At 36.0% G+C, this 22,415-nt stretch overlaps 1 protein-coding gene across 3 annotated transcripts in view; it reads left to right on the forward strand.

The window, feature by feature from the left end:
* Positions 1 to 22,415, forward strand: part of fwd (phosphatidylinositol 4-kinase beta fwd) — a 62,572-nt gene extending 40,157 nt beyond the window's left edge. For all 3 annotated transcript variants that reach the window (XM_089234778.1, XM_089234780.1, XM_089234779.1), the window contains exons 3-14: positions 13,620 to 13,737; positions 13,878 to 14,012; positions 14,211 to 14,305; positions 14,462 to 14,640; positions 14,738 to 14,828; positions 15,002 to 15,144; positions 15,808 to 16,053; positions 16,403 to 16,561; positions 16,738 to 16,920; positions 19,022 to 19,287; positions 19,465 to 19,597; positions 21,054 to 22,415. In XM_089234778.1, the coding sequence (XP_089090904.1) occupies positions 13,620 to 13,737; positions 13,878 to 14,012; positions 14,211 to 14,305; positions 14,462 to 14,640; positions 14,738 to 14,828; positions 15,002 to 15,144; positions 15,808 to 16,053; positions 16,403 to 16,561; positions 16,738 to 16,920; positions 19,022 to 19,287; positions 19,465 to 19,597; positions 21,054 to 21,359 (2,054 nt within the window). In that variant the 3' untranslated portion in view covers positions 21,360 to 22,415. The remainder of the gene's footprint in view (positions 1 to 13,619; positions 13,738 to 13,877; positions 14,013 to 14,210; positions 14,306 to 14,461; positions 14,641 to 14,737; positions 14,829 to 15,001; positions 15,145 to 15,807; positions 16,054 to 16,402; positions 16,562 to 16,737; positions 16,921 to 19,021; positions 19,288 to 19,464; positions 19,598 to 21,053) is intronic.

Consider the following 22,415-nt stretch of genomic DNA (forward strand, 5'->3'; position numbering starts at 1 on the left):
TAGGTATCGGCCCTAAGAACTTGACTTCGTACTTGAAGATTACTTTTCGTTCTCCTGGACTTCATGCTGCTCGGTGCTACTCGGAAAAAGACGCCCCCCCCCCCAATTCTTATGGTTAACATTGTCCACACCATTTTTTGATTGGAGAAAATTAAATTGTGCCATGAATATCTTTTAAAATTCTGCGGCTTCTATATTTTTTAAATGTCTGCTACATTTTGCTACAATTTCCGGTTTTTGTTATATTTTGCTACAGAAATGTCGAAATTATTCAATTCTGCGCCATCTTGTGCGAAAAACAATTTTCCCTCAAGAAACATTGAAGTTATGTCACAATAGAAGCTGACTTTCCGATAACATCATTTGTCCTCCACGCAATTTTATTTCTTGGGGCCACAATTGGAATTAGATTGAGGCCCTCTCCCCAGGATTCGGCGCCTAGGCTTCCGACAACGTATAAAATTGGGTCAAACTATGCAAATTGCCGCTCATCCGCAGACCAACGGAAAAAACCCTTCAATTGGTGTTTCCTGCTATTTTTTTACGAAAAAAGGTCGACTCCTTTGAGTAATGCGTTCCTTACTTTTTAAATTGCGTCATTTTCCCTGACTGGCTGTACTGCCATTATCGCACTGGAAAAACAGCCACCTTTTCATCACCTCACCATCAGGAGTTGCGACGCAAAAGACGTCTGTAAATGCAAATTGGGAGAAAATAGGGAGTGAAAACAGATGCACTTGGATTGAATGTTTTGTGAAAATATAATCATTAGATTAAATTTCTAAAAGTTTAATCATTACTTTCTATAGTTTAATCATTACTTTCTATAGTTTAATCATTACTTTCTATAGTTTAATCATTACTTTCTATAGTTTAATCATTACTTTCTATAGTTTAATCATTACTTTCTATAGTTTAATCATTACTTTCTATAGTTTAATCGTTACTTTCTATAGTTTTTATTTTTATAGTTTGAGTTAAAAATGATTCAAGTCTATAGTTTTAATCACTATTAAATTTTTTTAGAATTTCTAATAAATATTCTAAGAATGACACAGCAAAAGAAGTTGTCTCAAAGTATGTTGAATCAAACCAAGGTAATGATCAAGTGCGAACTCAAAAAGAAACATCATTCTAAATATGAAATGGTTAAATTCTGGGGGTAAAAGAAGCAAGATCAAACGTTCAGAAATGCTTGAAACTGAAGAGAACAAAAGCACAACTTGCATCAGCGGCAACAACAAGAAAAATAATTACCTTTCTAATGAGTGTTTCAAGTCTCTACTGTAGTGATTATTATTTTTTTTAAATTAGTGATTACCCCAAGTCTACAAGCTAAATCTAAAAACTCATTCTCAAATTAGTTTAGAAATCTGAAATACCACGTGTTAAAATGTGTCTATGTTAAAAGCCTTTCATTTGTTGATATTGTAGAGAATGTAAAAATATGAACATCAAAAGAAGTCTCAAAAAATTTTTGATTTAAAAATTTAAATAAAATTTCTTCCGGAAGAAATCTCTATATTTTTTGTGCCTGTGGGGGGGGGGGCGGCACCTCCGTTCTTCTGAGCTGAGATAACACTGTTTTTTAAAGTAAAAAGTATTCCTGTGTATTCTACTGCATATATGTATTTAAAAACTGTGCATTTTATTTATTCCAAAAATTTTAGTTCTACAAAACTGATAAATACTGCTACAAAAATCAAATTTTCATTTTCTACCCCTGTTTAACCACGCGTCGGCAGTAAAAAGAACCCCCCCCCCCCCCACCGGCGCCACAGTCGTGGTCGGCTGAAGTTTTGTTTTCTGTGGTTCCCAACTCCGATGCGAGTCCATCTCCCCTTTAAAAAGTCTCGCAAAAGAGTGCAACAGGCCTACAGCGATACAATTATTCAATCATTGCACTTATAGTTAGAAAAATTGATGGCAGCACTAATGACAAGCATTACACAGTAACAAACTTTACGTTACGTTCACAACACGTTCTCGCGCATTTCAACATTTACCAATTCGTTAGAAATTCCGCAGAGTAATATGGACGAGGTACATGTGTGGTTAAGTAGCAGTAAAAAAGCCTGGCCCTGGGCGGAGGAGTACGGAAGTGGGGGGGGGGTAACCGACCAAAAGTTAGAAAAAAATTATTCCGATGAAAAAATTAAAATATCGAAAGAAATACCCATTATATGCTATATTTACCGATTTCTGTTAATCAAAATTTAACTCAAAATTTCTCAGGAAAAGTTTCTGTGGCTCCCCCCCTCCCCAAACCTATTGTATCCTCCTTCAAAGTTCGATCCTGCCTTTGGAGGCGGCAGGCCCCTGGCTTTGTTATTTACGGGTCTGCCAGATATCTCGGCCTATGGGTCTGGCTGTAGGAACCAAGAGCTCTGAGAGGATAAAGACTACTGAGGTCGTTCCGATTGTATTTCTGAGGTGGGTAACTGATGGTGAATAGAACTTTTTGTCTAACAAAGTAGAATCAATGTGTTCAATGCCATTTTTCTAAGTGCACCAATTTGAGCCGAATTCCAGATTTCTCCCGTGCTTTGGAAGAATATTAAGGAAGGATGCGCTCCCGAAAAGTCCTATAGAACCCTATTTTAGTCCAGCCCCATTTTCTTTTATTTTTTGTTCTCTTTATGATTTCCTTACGTTTAGAGGCACTCTACGATGACTCACATCCCAAAAGCACCTATTTCCTCCTTATGCGGACCCCAAAGTCTTTTCTTTTTGTTGACTCCAGCAGATGGGATGATGATGGACCCTTTTATCTGGGATATTTCTTTCCTCCTCCCTCGTCTCCCAACAAATGCATTTTCTTGGAGATCCTACAGAACCTCCTGCCCATAATAAACGATATCCCATTTTTCCCTGTCTGGTTTTGGTTTTGTGTCAGAGTGAGGGGGAGATTCTTCTCTCCACTCTTAGCAGTGCCCTTGTATACTACTGATGGATGGAATCACTCAAGCAGAAGAATGGCTTGCACAGGGAAGAGGGAATGTGTAGTCCAAGGAATTTCGGTGGGTTTTTTTTTAGATGTACGAGAGATGCCTATATAAACTGTTCTGGAATTCCGAGTTACTGAACCTTCGGAAGCTTGAGCCTTTCAGAAGTCCCCCCACAATCCTCTATTTTCTTTCCATTCTTATTGAATGCCTTACAAATCTCAAGTGTAAGGACGCGCACTCCCACATTCTTCCAGAGACGTTGCTGACTTGTATCTTGGTAGTTCAGAAACAGTTGATGTCAGAAAAATCTGCGGAAATTCACAAACTTGACTCTGTTGCCTGGATAGAAATATGACACTGGAAAGCGGTATATTTCGTATTAAATTTTCTGATGAGTTTTTTTATATTCTGAATCAAGGTATCCGACTACCTTTCTTGTCACTTTTCTTTAAAATGGTGCTGGAGTGAACTTTAAATACATTTTTTGATAGAAAGTGTCTCGAAATGGTCAAAACAGTGACAAATTTTGGTCTATCTATTATGTTTTCTATGAAAAAGTCGTTTTTATGTCAAATTTCAGGCAAAATTCATGTGATATTCGAAACACGATTGCAAAAAATTTTATTAATGAAATGCTTCGTGATTTTCACAGTGCATTTAGCTAGTAATGTTGCAGGTTATGAACCAAAATTTAAAGGATTGCATGATATGTTCATAAGTTACACTAAAATATGTTTAAGTACGTGTGAATTTTTTTGAAATTTCATCCTACATTTTGTCTATAAAACACTGTAATTCAAAAAATATATGTGATAGACCTTAGGTTTTGGTTCATAACCTCAACAATATATAGCAAAATGTCACATTAAAATTTCGTGATGATGCAATGAATCGATTTTTACAAATCATGTCACAAAGTCAAGTAAAATGTCAAAAATAGTATTCTTCGTATAACACGTTTTAAAGTCTTTATTCGCGTAATACTTGTATGTAAAAACGCAACACTAAAGTGAACGTAACTTCGATTCTAAGCATCATATAAACAAAACAAGGCCCGTTTCGGAATCACAACAAATAGGGCTTTTATAAAAAATAAAAAAATGAAAATCCCTATTTTCTTCCAAAATGACGTTTTCAACGTAGTCGGATACCTCAAGTGGTATTTCCTTCATCTATTCAACACCTATTTTCTTGCTCTTTGGCAGCTGAGTTGTTGATGTATTGGCTTAGCGTTGAGTTGAATTCTTTAAGTGAGAGGGTCTTCGAGTCCTGAGCACCGTTCATGTCCGTTATGAGAAGGAGCAATTCTGGTATACGCTGAAACTAACTCGTCGGATTGTTATAGTGTAAATTTTTTAAAGGGAATTTCAGCCCTATTGTTTTACTTATCCCAAAAACTTTCATGGGCACCCTGATATATTTCAAAGCACCTAGGTCGCCTCGTCGCGCCGTTTGGGGTTCATTTGGGCTACAGGAATATTTTTGCTTAACTGCATGTCTGTGCAAATGATTGTGGAATTAAGCCTTTCTGTGTGTGCGCTTGGGAGAAAAAATTCCATTTACTTACCTTGTCTCGTTCAGGGATACCATGAGTTAAGAAAAGGTAATTGCTGTGGGTTGGAGTCCATTTCGATAAACTGCCATATTCCTGTCGATCATTTCGTAGAATGTGCGAAATTCGGGAGTCAGATCGCGGTAACTTTGCCCTCCTAACTCTAGCGTCTCTAGTTCAGACAAAAAAAGACACTTCTTCAGAGGTTTTGGTCAGGGAAATGATCACAAGCAGATTTTGCTGGGAACACTGAAATTTTTTTTTATCCCAGAGAGAGAGTTTACAGATTCAGACCTGCCAACTCTTCGGATTTAGGCGGGAGACTCCGGATTTTTCATCCTTCCTCCTCCTCTCCGGATTTTGGCAGAAAATTAGATTTTACGCGAGCTTTCGCGTTGTCGTTACGTCAATGACTGCCGTCATCCATAGGGAAAACACCCATAGAGGATAGCCGTGGTCACTTCCATCGAGCAGCCATAAACGAAGTCTTGGTGACCGCATTTAAGCAACTGGCAAAGACGCGACTTTGTTTACGTAGTGTTTATCGGCAGTCATTGATCCGAGGGAAGCCCTTGGTTGCCGAAATTGCCGTATAATCGTTATTGTATTCCATTAACAGCTGTGCGGTAAACACAAGTTTTTTTCGCCGACAGCTTTGCATGTTTTGAAGTTTTTTAAATTGTTTCCACCGATTAAATGTGTCTTCAGAAAGAAAATATAAAACTTTAAGCTATATAAAGCTAAATGTGTAAAGCTTTTAAGAGTTCATATACCCAAGATTATCAATCACTGATAGCATCCACGAAAGGAAACACTTATGTTTTATGAACAGTATGTAGATGTTATTTCTCTATTCTGCATGGAAAGACTGACATGGAGTTATATTCTGCTCAGGGGGCAATGCAGAACCTGCCTTGGGGAGGGGGGGGGGGGGACTTTTTCCTAATGATGAAAAAAAAAAAGTTTTTTGATGGAGTCTATGAGTGCCGGGAGGGGGGTACCCCCCTCGAGGGAATCTCCGGATTTCTGGATTCCGAAAGTTGGCACGTCTGCAAATTTGTTATTTTTAGTTATCCAATCACCACACACTGTCAATTATTCAAAAGGAAAATTTCCCCCCAAAAAAAAAACGAGAAAAAAACTCTACGAATGGTTTTTATGGAACCCGACATTAATATGCATTTATACAAGTCTGGATAAATTCTGTTTTTATCAGTCGTGGATCTTTTATTCTAAATTTTTTTCTTGACCTTTATTGTTTTTCTTTCTTTTCTCTTTTAATGTATTTCCTCGTTTTTCCAGTTCTGCCCGATTCTAAGTTGCTATTGGAGTAGGAATTCAGCTGTTTCGTGTTCCCAGTGTGCATGAACTTGTGTGTGTGGTGAAGTGGGTAGTAGTCAGTGACTAAGTTGGCCTACCTCTGTGTTTTCTCTCTCTCTTTCGGTTGCATTGCATGGGCTTCCGCAGGCTCTTTTCCTCTCTCTAATGACACAGTTGCCGTGATCTGGTTTCATTTCAGTGCAAGCGCACTTTCGAGAGTCTGAAGCTTTTACACCCCTTTCATCTCCTCCTCCATTTTTTTTCTTTTATGGATGTGTGTGAAATGAAGGAGGGGGGGGGGGTATCATTTTTTTTCTTTAATTATTCTTTATAATATTATGTTAGTAGAGTTGGACGGCGGAGTTGAAAATCATTTTATTACTGCTTCTCGCTTTGGCCTTCATACTGAGACAACAGAGGAAATTAAGGTCTTTCGGGGTTTTTTTTTTCCGTATGCTTTCCTGTATTGTGCGGTAAATTGACCGAGATGGGTCTTGATAACATGATTGTTTGCTTCCCATGTGATGCGTGCATTTCTGTGCGAGACGCTCCTGCGTCGTTTACTTTGGCAACTGCATCCATCCTCTTACTTTTGTCTTCATCTTTGTTTTTTTTTTTGTCGCCTCTATGTCTGAAGAATTTTTATTTAGTTCCCCAGATTCGGAAACAAAGTGTTGGGAAGCAAACTTGAGGTTTGGAAATTTTACGATGTACCGCTAACCCAGGGTGGCAGCAAGCAGTATCTTTGTCTTAATTCTTGCTCTGGCTCGAACACGGCTTTTTGCGTTTCGTGTTACTGAGTGAACGGGATATAAAAAACGTTTTGCGCTCTATTTCTCTGTGCTATGTCCGCAAAGAAATACCGAGTAGTGGAAAAACAGCAGTGATTGGCAAATTGAGAAGAAATCTAGACCCCAACCTGATATTTCATTGCTCGAGCTAGTAATCACATACACAGAGAATTTTAGGCGCCAATATAATTTTTTTAGTCGCCATGGACCTGGCGCCTGGGATTTCTCAAGCCCTGAAATACAGTGAAACCTTTTGGAAGGGCACTCTGCCCTCCCCTAAACTATTTAACAAAATAATTCCTATCTAACAAAATTGAATTCACAAATACCCTACCTAGACGGCCCCATTTTCTGCCAGTACCTCCTACAGATAGATTGAACCACCACCACCTCTATCTCTAGGAAGTGCTAGTTTTGTTCCGTTTTGGGATATAAGTTCGTTACCTTGCGAGATGGACCATCACCAAATTGAATCAATAATTCAGTCAGAATGCGTGTACGGCATGGGCCGATGCGGATTTCATGAAAGTCTCAATTGATGCGAAACCCAGAGGTGAAGGGTTGTGGTATGGTGTGCGATTCGCTTGTGCGTGGTTATCTATCCATGATTTCCTGGACGGATCTCTTGAGGCTACTTAAATACTGCGTTATTATTAATTTAAAAAAAAGGATGTGATGCCAGGCGTGCAGCTGCCATGAATCCGCTGTCAACGCAAGCCTGGCATTGCCATGAAAAAAAGTGAGTGCAGTCGACTCTCGATTTAAGGAACCTCCGATTTGCGAACTGCACGTTTTTACGACTGAATACCTGGTTCTCAACCAATATAACATTCTTTTAAACGTCTTTCTAATTTATGTACTTTCGATTTTGTTACTACGCGAACTAATTTTTCGTGTCCGTACGGGTTCTTAAAAACGAGCGTCGACTGCACAAACAATCCCGCTCATGTGGATGGCATGATCTGCACCTGCCAAAGTTCCATGGTATACACCAGTGGTTCGCAAACTTTTGCCACCCGCGGCTTCATAGAATAGTCTAGAAAAGAGTCACTTCAAAACACTAAACAGGTGTCGATATCTTGCCGCGACTCCCTTGAAAAGGTTGGGGACGCCCATAGGAGCCGCGACGCACATTTTGAGAAACACTGGTATACACGCATTCCTCAGTTTTCATTTGTTAATCGGCAGACAATTGATATACCGTGCACGACGCCCCGTATGTCGACTGGGTGTTTCTCGGTTCAAATTTTTAAATATAATGTGTGTCCCTACACCAAAATATAAATATAAAATGGGATCTAGTGTCCTTCCGAGAGGTTTTATTACAGTACATTTTTTTCCCCCTCTTTGATTGAGGAATTGAATTTTCTCAGCGGAATCGTTGGTGCACTTCGATTGGGGCATTGACCATGAGGTTTCAGTCTAACTCTTCCGTGCAGAGATAATTATGATGGTGCAACAAAATGCAGTAGCAGGAGTTCTGCTATAGATTTAAAAAAAAAAATTTGGCAAATCAATTTTTTTGCTATTCGCTATTAATGTAAGTGAAAGTGAGGGAAGGAATCGAGTTTGTACGGGACACCGTTGCGTAGATGTCCATTTACATCCTTAGTAATTACCGCATTGACAATCCTGTACAGTACATTGCGTGTGTCAGTGATCATGAAAATGTTATTTTGCATTTGAAATGCTGACATGTGTGGTAACATTTCAGCAGGGAGGAAGAAAAACATTATTTTAAACAGATGTTATTATAATGTCTTGTACGAATCACACACTTCTAATGATGTTTTGTAGGTGCACGCAAATAACTACTGAGCTCACGTAATTCAGTTTTTCTCTCGTGTCTGATTCACATGCAGGTGTATGATCCATGTGACGTGCGATTGCCGTTTTTAGTTAGTTTTTTTTTTGCCTTATCATCGTCGTAATTATCATCGCACGCACTGAAAATCTCGTGCACTTCGTAACACTGTATTTCTTTCCTTTTGGGAGAATTTCGGAGATAAATACAAAAGCAACTGTCAAAATAACGTTGCGATTGAAGATTTTTTCTTCCGTCTCGCACGTCATAGGAAAGTAGGTAGACGCATTTAAATACTTCTCCCCCCCCAGATCCAAAGATTTGATTATTATTTCGCGTTATTTGAATGCTTCCATGCGTACCGAAGAGCTATACATTTGCCGGGATTCATCGACTGTATCTTCATTTAATTTCGGATATGCATTCATGGAATGCTTGACATTGAATTGGTACGTGATTGTACTAAGAAAAAACGACGAAATCACGACAAACTCCTTGTGTAAATTGAATTTCGTATTGATAGGAATGCATATGAGCAGCTGCCGGGATTTTTCCGTAGAAAGCGGCAGCAGCGATTGACGTCACTTGTCACCCCCCACATCTTGCATCAAAACTGGCTGCACGAAAGGATGCATGGCGTTTTCAAATAAGGAAGACCTCCATTTAGATTCTGTAAACAAAGGCATGGAGTAGAAAAATATGTTTTTTATGGTTTTGATGACAGCACCATTACAACAGTATGTTCTGGGGGAACAAACATCCTTTACATGTTTTTCCCTGCATTATAATCGTTTAATTTGTTGAGTTCAACATGTGGATTGTATGCATTTGTAAATGTGTGCTTGAAAAAAAATGAAAAAATAAAAAAAATGAGGGTAGTTGTTTTGATCAGTCTGATCACTGGCAGTGATTTTGATAGTATCTAGGATCGCCAGCTGTTCAGACTTGAGCTGAGAATCCAGAATTTTAATAATTACACCCCTTAACCATATTATGAAAAATAAGAATATGATAAATAAAAATATAAATGTAATGATGATTTATATGTAAAGTATTTGTTAAGTTTTCAGTTCTGATTAAAGACAAGAAAAAAGAAAATACGGGTTTTTAAGAAATTAGTACAGGGTTCCCATCTACATGGAAAGTAGAGCAAATAAAAAAATGGACAGAGAAATATGCAAATATTTGATAAAAGTCTGAGAAAAATTTGGTGAAGGGGGGAAAACAAACTCTCCAAAACATTTTCAAGGTTAAGATTTTGAATTATATTTTTATAAATTCTAAGAAGGTCGGGGTAATAAGCAGATTTTTGCCGGAAACCATGGGCCCACTCCACATCCTGCTACAGGGTCCCTAACCAGATTTTTAACTGAGGCCCCTACATAGCATATTTACAGTGTGAAAAACAAAAAAAAAATGATGGTCTCTCCCTTCCCCCATGTTGAAGCCTTGTCATGCTGGGAACCCCATAGTACATGAATTACATAACACAGTACTTAAGTAGGTACAAAGCTTTTGACAAATTACAAAATCTAGGCACCATAAAAAAAAATTTAAGTCAAATTATCCAAGTTGAAGTTTAAAATGCTGTAAAAAGTTATCGAATCAATAACTTCGCCTGAGACTAGCAAAGAAAGAAAAGACAAGGTATTTTACTGGCAAATAATAAATTTTTTTAAATTTAATGACTCACATTGTCACGTCACTCATTTTCAAGGCAAAAACAAAAAAGGTTTTGGTACCCTGTGAAAAACAAGTATTCTGACAGTAAAATGTTTCTAATGAAGGCAGAGAAGTACGCTACTATTTAATATTACCCAAGAATGTCATGGAGTGTCAAGTTTTCCTGTAATCATTATATATTTGTTTTTAAGTAAAGAAAACAAAGAAAAGGACAAAATCAGAGATAATTTTATAGAAGGAAATATTTAATACTGTTAATAGAAATCTTGAAGCAAGCTATTATACAGATTTACGCAATAATTATGTAGGTGCTTTGAGAATTTGTGAACAAATTAAGCTTATATCAGCTTAATTTATTTCTGCTCTTCGGCAGCTTAGTTTGTTCTGGACTAGAGTATGGCTAAGGTTTTGGAGACCATACCTACAGAGGGACATAGACTTGGTTGAAGGGGTGCAGAGAAGAGCTACACATGCTTTGGTTGGCACACAAGGTTTGGGCTATGAAGAAAGACGAGATTTCTTGAATATTGGAATGCAGGTGTTGGGTAGGGGGGGGGGGGGGATAAGATACACAGGATAGATAGGATGGACCACGAGTTATTAATACCTCATTAATCCACTGCTTGGGCAATGGGACACCAGTATTGTTTAGTAAAGGACAATTCCAGGTTGTGGTCTGTAACAGGAAATTTTTCTCCAATAGGGTTGTCAATGAATGGAATAGCTTACCTGTGGGGGTGGTGAATTCTAACACGATTGATATGTTTAATTTTTCAGCCACCTCCTTGGGCAATTTGCCTTTTGTGGCCTTTGTATTTGTATATCAATTACATCCCTTCAGTGATAAATAAGTTGTTAAAATTTCAACTTCAAAATTACTGCCTGGAAATTTTTCAAAAATTTTATTGAAAACCTGCAAATGTCAATCAATTTTATTTATGAACCCTGCTAATGGTTATTGCAGGAACTGTCTCATTTATTTACACAAAAATAAAAAGTAAACGAGAAAATGAATGAAAAATTAAGGATACAGAAAAATTTTTCTTGTTTTTGTTTAAGATAAAATTTGAGTCAGTTAAATGCTATTGGGGGGGGGGTGAGATTCAGTTGGAGAGGGGAAGTAGAAGCAGTAATATATCTACTATTTCGAAAGTCATTAATTATTTACTTCAAAGGTGCTTGCCAACTCCTAAAAAAAATTGGATTACTGTCAAAAAAAAATCATTCTATTACTAAATGTTTCTTTGATGATGATGGGTGTGTGCCACATGCTCATGGTTTTTTTTTTTTATATAATTTTTTTTTTCTGTAGTGCTTGTTTGAAAGTGTTTCCTGTTTATTATGATCTTCAGGAAGATATAATATATGTTTGAGAAAAAGAAAAAAAAACATTTTTATAAATGTGTTATGATGACCATCACAGGAAGTCCAGATAGAGCGCTTATATTTCAGAAGAATGCAATTAATGAGGCAGTAAAATGAGCTTTTCAGGGTCGGAATGTGTGTCTTTGTTTTTTTTCTCTTTCAAATGAGGCATCTTGCTCATTGATAGCAATCATCATGCTAGTTCTTTCACTGTGTTTTTAGTGTCCCCTCCCCTCTTTCTGAGAAAACTGTTCAGGTAATGATATTTTGTTCAGGCTCTTTCCACTATTGTAAAGATTTTAGATACAGTCAAACGTCTCTATCTTGAAACTGACTGGACTAAAAAAGTATTTTGAGAATTTTTTTTTACTAAGGAAAAACACATACAAAATGGTGAAAAATTTGATTGATAAAAACTAAAAAAATTATACTATGTTTTATAATGGTTAAGTTACACAATCAATGTTCAGTCATACTGTATGCAAATACACTGAAAAAAAATGTGTTTGATTTTTTTTTTCAATTCAATTTCATTTGCATACCTTATTTAAAATAATCTGTAAGCTTAGATTGAACATATTTATTGTTTCATCCTTCACAATTTCATCTATATTAGCAAGAGCTGCAAATATTTCTTGACCCATGTCCCACAAGGAGGAAATTTGAGTTTTTCTATGAAGGCTTGGAGTTTTCAAACTATCTTCATTTTTTATATTAGTTCAAATTTTTAGTTTTTAAAAAATATTTTGATCACTTTTATTTTTCTCTCTCAGTGGAAGAGGGTTGACTAAGGGTTCTTAATATTTTGTGTTCCACAGAAAATTTGTGCCAGTGAGATCAAATCCACGGATCCTCCAATGCCAGGACTCCCACTCATCCTAATTTTCTTACTTTTTGGTAAAATGTCCCATTTTTGCCCTACTTTCTAGTTTTAGTCCTTTTTTTTTTTTTTTATCAAATTATATGAACAAATTTGTGTGATTGATTTTAATTCAGGAGGTAATCATTGATATATTGTCAAATAATACAAATGTAGTAAATTGCAATTAATGATTTTGCCAAAGCAGAAATTGTATTGTTTTTCAGGTTATTTGGGGGTTGTGTGTAGATCATTTGGTTTATTTTTTCGTTTGCTTAGTTTGAGGGTTCAACAAGTAGGGTAGTCATTAAGAACTTCTGTCTGGATGGGGAAAAAATGTTGTATTAGTTACTGTCAAGGACCATGAAGTAGTAAGCATTCATCATATTCAAAATTATGGTTATTTTGTGTATAGGTGAGACAACAGTTTGCATTATAAAACAGTTTGATACACAAGCCTATTCTAGGTTTGTTGCGTGTAAGCACTGTGCATTGTCAAAGAGAGTTGACAGATTCTGTACTTTGGAAGACTCCAAAAAATAATGTAATATATATTGCGAGGACAGACAGAAAAGATTTATCTGTGGTTGCTGGTACACTCTTTTGGCCAAAAACTGTCTTTATAACCAAGTCATTTCTGTCATTTTGCTTTGGCTTGAGTCAATCTTATAGGATACTACTCTTAAGAGATACATAGTAATCATGCAACTAAAGGGAATTGAATTTAATAATTTTTCTTTATTCAAACAATATCAGTGAAACAAATTAGTATTTCAGCAAGGTAAGCAAGAGAATATTATTCTATAAGATATTTTAACCAGTCCCTGAATGTCTTTTAGATTTGTCTGATCCTGGTGTAAAGTTTCACATATGTAGTGTTCTGTAGCGCGTCTTTCAGTTTAGAACCAACCTAACGATATGGTATAATTCTGGAGAGCGCAAGAAGAAGAAAAGCCTCAGGAGACGAAAGATTGCAAAAACAAAATTGGACATTCGAAAAGAAACAGAGGGGGAGAAGTGTGTGGAAAAGCGATGGAGTAGGATTGTCGTCTCATGTTAACTCTTTTTTTTTTATTTTATTAATAAAATAAAAAATAATAATAAATAATAATTTCTGTTTATGCTTGTCATGATGAGTGCTCACTATTCAAAGAACATAAGGTCACTACAACATATTTTAAAAATTTTTCTTGGTGTTCTTTTTTTCAGGAAGAGCAAGTTTAAATCAGCGGATACAAAAATATTAAATGCTCATCAACAAGTGCATTTTCTTATGTCTTTTTTTTTATTTCTGTAGGAAACCGTATGTTCACATTTGTAGAGCAAAGTGTAGATTTCTATTTGCCTCAACTTGTTAGCTTGTACGTCCATCATTCTGACCTTGCGGAAGCCATTCATCCTTATTTGGTTCATAGGTAATTTTTTTTTGCTAATATTCATTTGTATTTAGATTTCATTCACTTATACACTGTCCCTACGATATCAAAATCTGTTCAGTGGGTTAATCTTGTATTCGTGAGGTCACATATAGTTATACATTGTTTTTATGTTTCAGATGTCGGAATAGTATAGAGTTTTCACTTCAGCTAGCTTGGCTTCTGGAAGCTTTCTGTGCTGATCACAACGCGCCCTCTCGTAAAAAGTCTCAGGGCTTGAAACTGAAGAAGTTAATACTCTCTGAAGAATTGCGGTGAGTGAGGAGAAATTATTTGTATTTCATTTCACAGGAATAATGCTGTTTATGCATGAACTTTGATGAATTCGTTTTAGTGTGATTTGTGTAACTAGCTGTAATTAAGTGAAAATATATGTGTAATAATTATCAGGAATGTAACAAGACCTTTAGTATATTGTATACTTTTTCAATTAAAAAAATGAATAATTTCAGGCCTAGAGGAGGGATGTCTCTTCTGCCATCTCCTACGAGTCCAATTCTATCTCCTGCTAAAAAAACTCACCAAAGATCATTTTCTGATGCTACAGGTAATGGTTGTCAGAAGCACCTGAATGAAATGTTTTTTCAGCACTTTTTCTGTGATTTTTTTTTTTTTGCCAGTATTTCTAAGACATGTCAGTAATTGTACTTGTGAGAATATCGTGGTGAGCCTGTCTGATCATTGTTGTTCATATCTTTGATAGGCCTCAGCAATCAAGGACCAGGTTTGCGAAGAAGTGTTACTATTGTCGGTCCGCTCGTGAAACATGTGCCTGGTGACCTGTCTTCCGGTCATGCTTTTGACAATGGTTGTTCTTGTTTTGACAGCTGCGAAGGTGTCTGCAGTGATTTAAGAGGACAGAAAATTCAGTGCCATTGTCAGGTATGAAAAATGACGAACCAGTGTATGGTGTGATTTGCTTCCTAGAAATACCCTTTAATTTACATTGATTAATATTCATGCTTAATTTTCTTTCTAGGCTCCAAGGTTAACTCCTGAGCGAGATTTCGTGCACGCCTTAATGTCTATAGGTTCCCGTCTTCAAGCCGTCCCAACCAAAGAACTGAAAAGTATGTTTTGTCATTCAGAACCAATTTCATTACATGAATCTTGAGTGATGTCTTTGTCTCTGTGTTAAGTATTTCATGTCCTTTTTTTCATTTTATGATTTGTCTGGATCTTTTGAAACAGTGAAAGATGATCTTGCGTGGTAAATGTTTTTGTGCGTGTGTTCCCATTTCAGCTCAAAAACTGCAAGCAGAGTTGTCTTTGCTCAATTTGAACCTTCCTGCCAGAGTGTGGCTGCCTATCCACTTTGATAAATGTCGCCACATTATTGTGAGGATTCCACCGCAAGCAGCTGTTGTTCTGAATTCGAAAGACAAAGTAAGACTTTGATCAGTGACTTAACTCATTCTTTCATTTATTGCATAGGGGGATCATATTTCAGAGAGCCCCCCACTTAAGACCCTTTCATATTGGAGAAGTTTTGTGTGCTTACCAGCTACCTGGAAAATCAGGAAAAATTTGAAATATTTGAAAGTTAAAAAAAAATTCTGTGGAGGGGGGAGGGGACATTTTGAACATTCATGTTTTGAATTACATTTCTTTCTCCACGAGTTTTGGGCAGAGAAATTATATCAAGCAGAGTTTGCTGGGAATCCTGTATTAAGTAGGATTCTATTATTTTTAGAAAAATATGATGAAACAGCCTATTTTTCATATTGTCTGATTTAGTGGCATATTCGTGGCTTTGCCATCCCCACCTCTCATACTAATTAAATGTTTTTGGCCATCAGTTACAGTAAAATCTTTTTTTTTAAATTATCTATCTTCAATGAATTAGCACTTCAAACTCATAATTAAAAATTAGTAAATGTGGTGAATATAAATTTTTGAAGGAAAAATAATTGCAATACGTGAATGTCTTTGAATTTTATTTTACTTTCAAAGAGGTCCATCCACAATTTTGTGGAAAAGTTTACAGCTTAAGAAATTGTAATTCATCCTCGTGTGTGCAATGCTTATACTGCTTTTATTATTATATAGGCTCCTTATCTTATATATGTGGAAGTGGTTGAAGTAGAAGATGCACATTCCTGTTCTGTTCCGCAGAAAATGATTAACGCTCTTCGACAGACTAGGTCAGAAGAGAACCTGCCAGACTATTTCGATCAGCAACATCAGCATCAACAGGACTCTCTATCCTCAACAGGATTGAGTTTCTCTGTCCATCCTACGATGGATGATTATGAAGAGTGCTGGAGCCAAGATGATGATATAATTTCTTTACAGGTACAAATATTTTTCTCATCCCCCCCCCCCAAGCTGTTTAAAACTATGCATGTATGTGTGAAAAAGAGGAGCTAAGTTTACATTAATTGACACACATTTTATAAGGGACACAATAAAAGAGCTTTCCTATCAAATACGTGTGAAAATGTGGCTTATTTATGAAATTATCAAATTTTAGTCATCATGTTAAATCATTTTTTTAAAGATTGATTCCGCACTTTTTAAATAGGCAGATGTGTTGGATACACACACATTGTTTTCAGTAGCAGCTACACTTTAAACATTATTTGAATTATATCCACACATTAATGTGTTGCTAGTATGATTAATCTTTCTATTTTGCTTGTAGTACATGGCAAATCACAGATTGAAAGAAAAAGATGCTTTATCGTTGATGTCTATTGATAGCGGTACTAGTGGTGATAGCCGCGAACCTAGTCTCGTTGCTGCTGGTGAAATCAGACGTAGGCTGTCTGAGAACATGAATGCTCCAAAGACTGCTTTCAAGGTAAGTATTTCAAGAAAGCAATGTTTTGAATTCAAAAGTTTTTCGTTGCCTTAAAAAAATTTTTCTGCAGATTATTGCAAAATATATCTGTAAAATTATTTAGGTATTTTTGAAATGTTCAAGTTATTCATTATTCACATATTGATATGTTAGATTTGTTTTGATTTCCCCCACAGCGAGATCCCGATGATCCATCTGCTGCAGCCCTTAAAGAACCATGGGAAGAGAAAGTCCAGAGAATAAAGGGATCATCACCCTATGGTCACTTACCAAACTGGAGTTTGTTAGCATCTATCATCAAATGTGGAGATGATCTCCGTCAAGAGTTGATGGCATATCAATTGCTGGCAACTTTGAAGGTATTTTTAATATTTTAATGTCTTTCAAATCATTTGACAATACTGGATGTCTACCCTAAAAAATAGACATTGTATTAAATTAAATATTTATTAAAATATAGATTATTAAATGTTTGTATCTCAGGAAGTATACAAAATCTACTAGCCTTTTTTGGATGTCTGCGGGTGAAGTTCATGAAGACAAATTGAATGATCACCACTTATGTTTTTACAGAACCTTAATAACTTGATATCTGTTATTCTCATGGTTGGCTTAATATTAAATTTAATGGGGGGGACCTCTTTAAACTAGACTCTAGATCTCTAAATAGTGATTAAGTTGACTATAATTTGTACTGTGTTATCATTACTAGTTTCTTTAAATTTCTCATGGATTGGCCAGTTAATAAATTTTCACAATATTTTTTTCTTATATTTTAACAATTCTTTGTTGTATTGTTTTTTTTGTCAAATTTAAAAAGTGAAAGTTTTCTTAATTTTCAGTAAGTACACTGCTTATTCGCAAATAACACATTTTGATACACTTACTTTTTTTTTGCCATAATTTGAGATTTTTAGGAAACTTTTTATAGAAAATTGCAAATATTTTTTTTGGTAGATTTGTTTGATGATAGAATGGAATTGTTCAACAATATCAAAATACATGTGCATGTCAAATAATGTTTAAAAATTGTTAGGTGAGAGCAAATGAAACCTAGCTAACTTGACATTCGCTCAAGTCGACATGTTTACTGATACTCTTGGGGGGAGGGGGTCTCGAGTCCAGTGTTATCGACGTTCCATTGTACCTCTTCTGATCTGGGGGATTAAGTTTGTGGCCCTTTTATATTATGAACTTCTTTGTGCTATATCTCGAGAAGTGTGTAACACAAATAGAAGTAAATTTTATCGTCAATTAGCTATTGCTGAGAAACTTTACTGCTACCGTGTTTCCCTGAAAATAAGCTCTAGCATGATTTTAATATAAGCTCGACTTCAAAAATAAGCCGCAGTTGAAATTGTCAGCCAGGCGAACACATTTTTACATGTTTCTACATTTGAGGAATAAATTTTATTTCAACTTGAATAATCATAATAAAGAATAGTATTGATGTATATTAATTTTATTATCTGATTACCATCTGTTTATTAACCAGTCACCTGGCCAATTAATTCTCAGAGTGCTACCCATTGTGGTCCTGTTTTTTTTTTAAGATGCTTGTTCTTTTTCCCCTTTCTTGAACATTTGAAGCTATTAAAATTTTTTTTTTAATTTTTTATAAAAACACCAAAATTGAGTTTATCATGTACTTTGCTACACATTTAAAATAATCATAAAAAAATTGTAATAAAATAGGTACTAATTAGTGTTCTAAATAGAAACATTTAATTTTTAATTATATACAATGACAGCATGGGTTGTTCAAGTTTAAAATGAATGCAGGAAAATATTTCTCTGTAATTCATGTTAAAAACGATGTATTGAAATTTAAAATATGTGAATAGAATATTTTTTCCTTGTATGTTACTAATTATTATAAGATCGAAAACGTTTTTTAAATACTTTCTAAGTCTTACTCTGATGTTCAGTTTCTGTGTGATATACAAGCTTAATTCGTTATGCTAACGTGCTCGTTATCCGAATTTCTCAGTTTTTCATTTCTCATTTTCAGTTTTTCTCAGCTCTGTTGACAGCGAATTATTTCTTATAGCAATACGTTGGTACCTCTAATTCAGAATTGATTCATACCTTAAATCTGCTCATGTCGCAAAAGTCTCCAAAGCAAACTCTTTATAAAATAATGTAGATAGTTTTAATTTGTTCTATGTTATCGCACAATGCCATCCAATAATGCTGCTGGCTTTGAATAGTTGAAATTGCCGGGGCTTTTAGGAATTGAGAGAATTTTTATTTTTCATGTTTTTTAGTCAATGGTTTCTTCACTAGTCAAAGCATTCTTTAGCCAATTTTTTTTTTTTTTTTGCTCGTATAATCTGGATTACTTGCAAGTTGAGATTCTAAGTTGAAATGTCACTGTATTTCATCTTTGCTATGAATTATGACTAATGATAATGACTAAGTTTCGAAGCTGTAGTAAAAAATTCATCCTTGTCGTTTCAGACTGTTTGGGGAGAGGATCACATCCCTCTGTGGGTGAGACCCTACAGGATTCTAGTGACATCAGAAGATAGTGGGATGATAGAACCGATTCTGAACACTGTCTCTCTACACCAAGTCAAGAAACATAGTAAAATGTCGTTGCTAGAATACTTCCACCGGGAATTTGGAGAGAGCACCACCGAGTTGTTCCTGTCTGCTCAACGTAACTTTGTTGAGAGCTGTGCAGCCTATTGCTTAGTCTCCTATCTGATTCAAGTCAAAGACAGGTATTTTGATTGATTTTGGACAAACGATTTGCAGTTTGTTTTAATTTATAGCTCTGATCTAGTTGAAAAAAACTTATTTTGTAATGAATGTTTTTTATTCTGTATAGCTAAAATTAAACTTGTTTGATAAAAAACTTCCCTCCTTTAATGTTATCAAACTTTTTTTCATTGCTTTAGACATAATGGCAACATTTTGCTGGATAACGAAGGTCACATCATCCATATAGACTTCGGATATATTCTCTCGTCTTCACCTAAAAATCTAGGTTTTGAAAACTCTCCGTTCAAGCTCACCCAAGAATTTGTTGATGTGAGTATCTGTTAACATTTTGTCGCATGATGCTTTGTAGATGCACAGATTCTATATACCATATCTCTCCCTTCTCCGTTAGCTGGCATGCCAATAAATTTGAGTCACAAATTTGAAATAATTCTTAAATGTCTAGACCAGTATTTCCTAAAGTGGGCAATATCGTCCCAGAGAGCAATGGAATGGTCCATTCGCTTGAGTAGTAGAGCAATGGAACAAAAAAGTTTGGGAAACTTATGGTCTAGATCAGTGGTTCTCAACCCGGGGCCATATGGCCCCTTTGCGGTCCTGGGATATTCTAGGGGGGCCACGGGAGAAAATCAGAAGAAAGGTGAGATCCCCACGACAGGTGGTGAAGGGAGTCATAGAGAGCTGTGAAGAGAAAAAAAGCTTTAAACGTGAAACATGGTTGAAAAAAATATTACTACTTTTCAGAATTCATCAGATCCGTTCATAGAACCAGTCATCTTAACCCTTGGGTCTATGTGGGCATGACCCGGGTCTTCATGTCTATAATGGAGGGAGGGGGACTGCACTATATGGGATCTAGTACTATGATTTTCATCTGTTACTTCCAGCTAAGTATGGAGGGCCGCCAGAGCAACGGTTGATGTGTTGGGAGGGTCGATTTATCGTGCGTGTTCGTTGGATCGTACCGTATTTTACACAGACTGTTTTTTAACATAATTTGACTCCTGGGTGAGATAATAATCCGCCATTTTTGAGTCCGTGCCTAGCCAGGATTCCAGAGATTGATCTGATTTATTAAAATTTCATTCATAATAAAAAAAATAGAAAGTATCTCAATCTTTGATGAGGGTAGAGGGGGGGCCCTGGATAGGACAGGGGGGCCACGAGAAAAAAATGTGATCCATAGGGGACCATGAGCTTAAAAAGGTTAAGAAACACTGGTCTAGATCATAGTTTCCCCAACCTTTTTTGTGTCATCGCCCGCCCCCCCCTTCAGAAATTTTTTTCTCCCAATGCAATCTAACCCATAAGATCCTATGTTATACCCGTAGCTTCTATTGCCCCCTGGAACATTCCATCGCCCACATTGGGAATCACTGATCTAGACTAAGAATAAGTTGAATGATTTCAACCTTGTCTAGTCTCTGTATTTTAGGGTCCTCTGTTCTCTACATTTTAGGATCCATTTTTGCTTTTTTTAGTTTTAGGATCCTTTCCACATGAGACTTTTTTCTGCATTTTAGGATGATATAAAGAAATTATTCTGCATTTTAATTGGTGGGAATGGTGGCGAGCGTTGACTGTATATGAATGAAATTTGCAAATGCGGATTTGGAGATGGCGTGTTTTTTGTAAATGTATTTCATTTTGGGTCTGCAGTATATATGCAAGAAAATAAAGTGCACACACGAAATTAAATTTTTTAATATCAAAACTATACCCATGATTTTCCACAATTTTTATCGTAACGATTGTTTTTTTGCAGGTCATGGGCGGTGTTGGCTCTGACATGTTCGAGTATTTCAAAATACTCATGCTCCAGGGTCTCGTCTCCGCCAGGAAGCACCACGAGAAGATAGTGACCCTTGTTGAGATAATGCATGCTTCGTCTCAATTGCCTTGTTTCAGGAACGGGGCCAGTGCCATAAAATCATTGAAGGAACGTTTTCACATGAGCTACACAGAGCAACAGCTCCAGTTGTTGATCGATTCAATGGTCGAATCCAGCATGCACTCCATTACCACTAAACTCTACGACGGTTTCCAGTATCTTACTAACGGCATATTGTAATAGTCTTACCATACAAGAGGAAAAGTGAAATTTCGCTTCTTCCTTCGCTATGTGGTGGATTAGATGATGTACCTTGAGGACGGGCAAAACATTGTTTTACCCTTTGCTCCCTCTTCTATGCAATTACATTTCAATGCAGTAACATTGAAGGGGTATTTACATATTTTTTTTTTCTCCTTGATACAAGATTGATGATCATCATGTACAGTTATCGTGAGTATTGGCGAATCAAATTCATTCAACGAACATATATTTTTAACGCGAACGAGGAAAAATGGACTTAAGAGTTTTTTTTTTTAAATCTCCTCTGTTAGTATGTACTATACATTCTTTTTTTTTTTTATAAATAGTGGTTAAATTGTGGAATGAGTTTTCACGATACCAAAAACTGTAATTCGGAAATGTTCTTTTTTTTAGTCTTGGCGATTTCTTTGGAATCACGAGTCTTCCTTTAAACACATCTTTTAATTTGATAACTCATTTTATACATTGGGAATTGGACTGTCGATCGAATCCTCCCTCGATACTATTTTCGCCTTTCTCCCGCATATTCAATGATTTTTTTTCCGACAATCTTACGAGTATGTTGAATTTGATTTTTTTTTTTAAAGAAAATGTGATGTCTGTGTATATAATACACACGTGTATTTATCTATATGCTTGTGCATAAATGTAAAGTCATTTTTATGTATATTTTGAAGTTCGTCGTGTGTGAAAAAAATCTTGTAAAAAAACTTGTACAGTATGTAATATTAATGATCACATAGTTTCGGGTTTCTTCTCTCCCCCTCTTCTGAATTTTATACTCGTGCGGGAAATTTTCGTGTATCATCTTGCATCTTAATACACGAGTTTTTTTTTTTTTATCGGATGTAGATAAGAGTTGAGTTGTAGAAATCTATGCATATGTTTCTGTATACATGCACGTATATGTTATTTCGATTGATTTATATATATAAATACTGTATGTATGTATAACACTTGGTCCGTGTAATTATAAGAACTTGATAACTTGTAAATATATGATATTCTCTCTAATAAACTGAGGAAAAGAAG

Source organism: Pholcus phalangioides, unplaced genomic scaffold, assembly GCF_987345545.1.
Source record: "Pholcus phalangioides strain wild (caught in Gottingen) unplaced genomic scaffold, Ppha-v1.0 ptg000008l_1, whole genome shotgun sequence".
NCBI lineage: Eukaryota > Metazoa > Arthropoda > Arachnida > Araneae > Pholcidae > Pholcus > Pholcus phalangioides.